General features: G+C 36.2%; 1 protein-coding gene across 1 annotated transcript; it reads left to right on the plus strand.

Annotated features, from left to right (window-relative positions):
- The first annotated feature begins 477 nt into the window (after positions 1-477).
- LOC131146554 (ethylene-responsive transcription factor 1-like) lies at positions 478-2,207 on the plus strand. The gene is made up of 3 exons (XM_058096213.1): positions 478-696; positions 850-915; positions 1,150-2,207. The coding sequence occupies exons 2-3, from the start codon at positions 908-910 to the stop codon at positions 1,991-1,993; spliced, it is 852 nt and encodes a 283-aa protein (XP_057952196.1). The 5' UTR covers positions 478-696; positions 850-907; the 3' UTR covers positions 1,994-2,207.
- The last annotated feature ends 3,702 nt before the right edge of the window (positions 2,208-5,909 follow it).

Genomic DNA, 5,909 nt, shown 5'->3' on the forward strand with positions numbered 1-5,909 from the left:
CATGGGAACATATTTGATATTGGCCGGACATGTGCTTTCCCTGGGAGGATTATAGTTTTAACATTTAAATCTTGTGTTTTACTAATAAATTAGTTGTTTAATTTTCCAAAAAAATAAAAGTAAAAATCTAGTTATATAGAATTTGAAATACAACCCAAACTATAGCTCGTCACCGCCTATCTTTCATCTTACTTGGACAAATAAAAGATAAAGAAAATGCACATTCATTATCTTATGTCAGGAGCATGAGATTTGACACTTAAATTTGGATTTATGAGGATTTAAATAAAATGTATGTAAAATTAGATTAGGTTTCTTTGAAATTGTATTGGATTTTGTTAAGTCACATTATTTTCTTGAGAATTTTTTTTTTTTTTTGGGTTTTAAAATTTTGTTTCCTATTCCATACACCTGGGTTATTCCAGAACTATTATTTTATTGAGATTATTCGTTTGCAAGTCTTGCTTCCTTTTCTGTAGATATCTCCAGTCAGCACATTATCAGTAATTCGCAAGAGATTGTAGCCCCTCACGTGTAATCTCTCTCTTGCCTTTTTTCTCATTTATGGTTCAGTATTTCACAGGATCGGTTGCTTCCTCTATTATAAAAAACAACAGCGTAAGAAAATTCATGCGGTCTGGGTTTGCTCTGTTGTTTTCACGCACGCTGTTCCTCCATCTGCTTAAGAACAAAACGGTATGCTTCTTTCTTGTCTTTTCTTTTCCTTTTGTTTTTTTGTTTGGGTATCAATTGGACCACAATCTCTCGATTTTCTGTTTATATTTTGTGATTTATGATGTGGGTTTTGGAAGGGTTTAATGTTCTTTCTCTGTTTTTCAATCCATGCAGGACATTTTCCAGAGCACAGTCCTTTTGCGGCTCTTCTTTTAAATCACTTCTTCTTTTCATGCTCAGGTCTTTCGACAAACTCCATAGATTTCCTTACAAAAAAATTTCGACGCTTTGGTATCGTTCTTGGTTTTATTTTTTCTGTTTTTCTCTCTAAGTAATCCTACAAGGGTCTTGGCTTTTTCTTAGCATTGAGAAATTTTTTAACTTCCTTCTTGTCAATTGCTTCAGTTTCTTGCGTCTCTTCTTGCTCTGTTTTTCTCCTAGGTTCACGGCTTTGTTTGTCTTCCCTTGCGTTAGCTTCAAGAGCAAATTCCTTGATCAAGCTATGGTGGCAAAGAAAGACAAAGAAAACAAAGGACTGGTGGGAATTAAGCACTCTATCTCAGAGATTGCTCTTGCGAGCAATGAATGCAAGTCGTCACCGGAGTCCAATTTTCTGCATCGCTGCAGTTATAACGGCAAAATCTGTACCAATTCTGGCTATAAGTCGAATGCGAGAATGCCACCATCCTCGATGTATAAAGGAGTGAGGAGAAGGAAAGGGGGGAAGTGGGGTGCAGAGATCAGAAATCGAAAGGTTCGGATTTGGGTAGGAACTTTCAGTACAGTGGAAGAGGCTGCCCTTGCTTATAGAAGGAAGGAGCTTGAGTTTGAAGCAATGAAGGAAGCCAAGGCATACTCTCAGCTCGGTCTCTGTGCTTCTGAGCTTGCCATTGCTCAGAAGGAACACTATGAGCTTGAAACAATGATTCAAACTGAGAAGCTCAAGAATTTGCTTGAGGCAGAGAAGGGGGATTGCTTATTTTCTCATTCATTGCCCGTGTCGGCTCTCGAACTCCCTGCTCTGACTCGACTCGATAAGGCAGATGATCTCCAAAAACACTTATTAGGCTTATTGGGAGGGTCATTGAGTTCAGCCTGCAACGATGAAATTATCAACCCTGGTGATTTGATCCATTTGGAGGACAATTGGGCAGAGGAAAATAATATTGACCAGTGTTTTGATGAGCTGAAGTGTGACACTCTGATGATCCAATTTGGGAATGGTGAATCATCTGAACTTCCTAACTGTGATGCTGATCTAACAGAAGAGGACACTGCTTGGATTGATGGTATCCTGAATGTGGCTGATCATGATTAAGTTTTTCTGCTACTTAGGTATATATATATATATAGACATATTTGTGGATCCAAGTTCATAGAACTCATGAAGGATTATGGATTAATTAATCTTTCTAATGAGAATATGAAATTTGTTCTTATTGTTGTCCAACTCTGTTTTTATGGATGTCCTGCATTTCATCTCTGATTCACCGTCAACGCTTTGAGAATATGAAATTTGTTCTTATGGAGTATTTCTCTTTTACTTATTTTTGTTTTCTCTTTTATATCTTTCATGGTTTTGTAAATAGCCATGGATGCACTTTGGGATTGCAGAACGTTACCATGCTTGCATTGAAGTATAGTGGCTTCATGAATCATCAGCCTACATTTTAACTTCTGGTTTTGTGTATTTAAGCATGCAATAATTGTTGGAAGAGTTCAAAGATTTGGAAACATTCCAAATATATCAAACTTTGAAGCCTAATTTTCCGTTCAAAGCTTGTGCATATCAATTTTATTAAACAACAAAATTAAGAGCCTTTTTAGTCATAGAAATAATTTTTATTTTTCATTTTTAAATTTTTTAAAAGAACTATAGTCCACACTAACGAGAATCACTGAGAACACACAAACCTTGAACTTGTTGTGTCGGGCACCCCACTTGTGCCAAACACCAATATTACAACTAATGCTATTGAAAATATAAAGAACTAAAACAAATGCAAAAACTAATAATGAAAAACAGTAAAAAGAACAAGATAAAAATTTAACAAGATTCGGTACAAAATTACCTACGTCCTCAAGCGCCAACAATCAGTCCACTACTTCTTGACAAAGTAACATTTTGAAGTGTGTTTTACAAATGGAGAGTTGAGCTTTTTATATAACTTCTCTCAAGTCCAAAAAACACTTCTCACCAATGTGGGACAAATAATACAAAAATTCAAAACAACTTTTTATACGAATGTGGAACTATTCTACCAATGTGAGATAGAAAATAACAAATCTCTACCTTAACGATAAATTCAATAAATTTTTCAGTCACTAACATTTTCTGGAGTTCCACATCATCAGCGCCTTCCAAAAATATTCAAACTTACAGGATATTGATCAAGTCCAAACAATACTTGAACTTGATTGTTGTCACAATATTGGTCAACATATCTGTGGGATTTTTAGTTGTAGTAATCTTCTAAAGAAGTATCTTGCCTCCAATAATATCCCACATAAAATGAAACTGAACGTCGATGTGCTTCGTTTGTGCATGATAGACTTGGTTCTTTGCCAAATGAATAGCACTCTGACTATCACAAAACACAACAATATGCTTCTGAACAACTCCCAAATGTTCAAGTAAACCCTGCAACCAAATAGCTTCCCTAACAGCCTCTGAAGCTGCCATGTACTCTACTTCTATTGTAGACAAGATAATGGTAGACTGTAAGGTAGACCTCCAACTCACTGGACTATTAGCAAATGTAAAAACATATTCAGTAGTTGATCGACGTTTATCCAAATCTCCTGCAAAATTAGAATCCACATATCCAACAACCTGTTGTTCAATAGTGTTATTTTTCTCAAATACTATACCAACATCAATTGTATTCATAATATATCTCAAAATCCATTTCACAGCTTGTCAATTTCCATTACCTGGATCATGCATATACCTGCTCACCGTACTAACAGCTTGTGAAATATTAGGTCTAGTACAAACCATTGCATATATCAGACTACCAACAACACTTGCATAAGGAACTTGTGACATATACTTAGGTTCCTCATCTGATTTAGGAGATAAAGCTGCAGTAAGTTTGAAATGAGAAGCAAGAGGAGTGCTTACTAGTTTTGACAGCTCAGACATGCCAAAACTTTGTACTACCTTCTTCAAATACTGTTTTTGAGACAAACTAACTCTTCCTCTCATTCTGTCTCTACGAATCTCCATGTCAAGTATTTTCCTTGCTTCACCAAGGTCTTTCATCTCAAACTCTTGATTTAACTGACTTTTCAACTTGTTGATTTCTTCCCTGTTCTCTGAATCTATCAACATATCATCAACATACAAGAGTAAAAATATAAAAGATCCATTTTGTAGTCTGCGAAGATAAACATAATAATCATGTTTATTTCTGATGTACTTTTAACTCATCATAAACTGATGAAATCATTTGTACAACTGTCTTGGAGATTGTTTTAAACCATACAATGATTTACCCAGTTTACATACCCAATTTTCCTTTCCAGCAACCTGAAATCCGTCTGGCTAATTCATATAGATTTCCTCTTCCAAATCACCATGTAAAAATGCAGTTTTTACATTGAGCTGAACTAGTTCAAGATCAAATTGTACTACCAAAGCCAACAAAATTCGAATGGAAGAATGTTTAACAATTGGAGAAAATATCTCATTATAATCAATGTCTTCCTTCTGTGCGTAGCCCTTAGCTACCAATCTAACTTTGAAGCGAACATTTTTTGCTTCTGGAAACCATCCTTCTTTACATAAACTCATTTGCAACCAATTGCTTTCTTACCCTTGGGCAGCTGGGCTAGCTCCCAAGTCTGATTTTGATAAAAAGACTGCATTTCTTGATCCATCGCTCTTTTCCACTTGTCTGATTCAGAGTTCCTCGTTGCTTCTTTGAAAGTGTAAGGAAAATTATCCTCCACAACTGGAAGTACATAGGCCACCATATCAGTATACCGAGTAGGTTGTCGAATTTCTCGTCTTGGGCTATAAGAAACAATTGATTCTTGTTGCTGTGAAGATTCTCGAATTGAAATCTCCTCTTCTTGTACACTATTCCCCACTGTAACTAGAGGGTTAGCTTGTGTAGTCTCATTTCTTACTGGGTTTCCCAAAATTGTCTCAACCTCCACCTGTTGTTGAGTACCACTAGTCTTCTCTTCAACTCGTGACTCCTTACCTATTGTTTTCTTCATCGTCACAAGTTCATCAAAAGTCACATCCCTGCTTCAAATCATTTTTTTCATCTCATGACACCAAAGACGGTATTCTTTGACTCGTGCACTTATCCCAAGAATATTGTTTTCTTGGCTCTTGGATCAAACTTAGATTCTTTAACATGATAATAAGCCATAGTACCAAATACATGTAAAGAATCATAATCACCAACAGGCTTTCCAGATCATACCTCATAGGGTTTTTTCCCCCCTATTGCAGATGATGGTAGACGGTTGATGAGATGACACGCATATCTAACACCCTCAGCCCAAAACCTTTTGTCTAACCCAGCATTAGACAACATAGATCGAACTTTCTCCAACAAAGTCTGATTCATGCGCTCTGCCACCCCATTCTACTGTGGTATATCTCTAACTGTGAAGTGTTGAGCAATACCTTCATCCTAACATGCCTCATAAACAGGTCACTCGTGTATTCACCACCATTATCTGATCTGAGCCATTTAATCTTTCTGCTAGTTTGAGTTTGAACTAATTTTTTTCACTTAAATAAAATATCACACACTTCATTTTTATGCTTCATATAATACACCCAAACTCTTCTGAAAAAATCATCAACAAAAGTGACAAAATAATGCATACCACCCAAAGAAGCCGTTTTTGTGGGGCCCCATACATCTGTATGGATGTAGTCTAAAATAATTTTCAGTCTGGTGGATTGCAATGCCAAATTTCACTCTAGTCTATTTTCCTAGAATGCAATGCTCACAAAATTCAAGTTTGCACACCTTCGCACCCTTTAACAAACCTCACTTAACTAATTGTTGCAAAGATTTTTCTCCTGCATGTGCTAATCGCATATGCCATAACTTGGTTGTATCTGAACCTGCATCTTTCTCAGAAACAATAGCTGTTGAGCCAATAACTATACTACCTTGTAAATAGTAGAAGTAATTTTTCCTTATTCCACCAACGCACCTGATTTAATCTTTAAAGTTCCATCTTTCAAAGTGATAGTGAACCCT

The sequence above is a fragment of the Malania oleifera genome, chromosome 13 (assembly GCF_029873635.1).
Source record: "Malania oleifera isolate guangnan ecotype guangnan chromosome 13, ASM2987363v1, whole genome shotgun sequence".
Taxonomy (NCBI): domain Eukaryota; kingdom Viridiplantae; phylum Streptophyta; class Magnoliopsida; order Santalales; family Ximeniaceae; genus Malania; species Malania oleifera.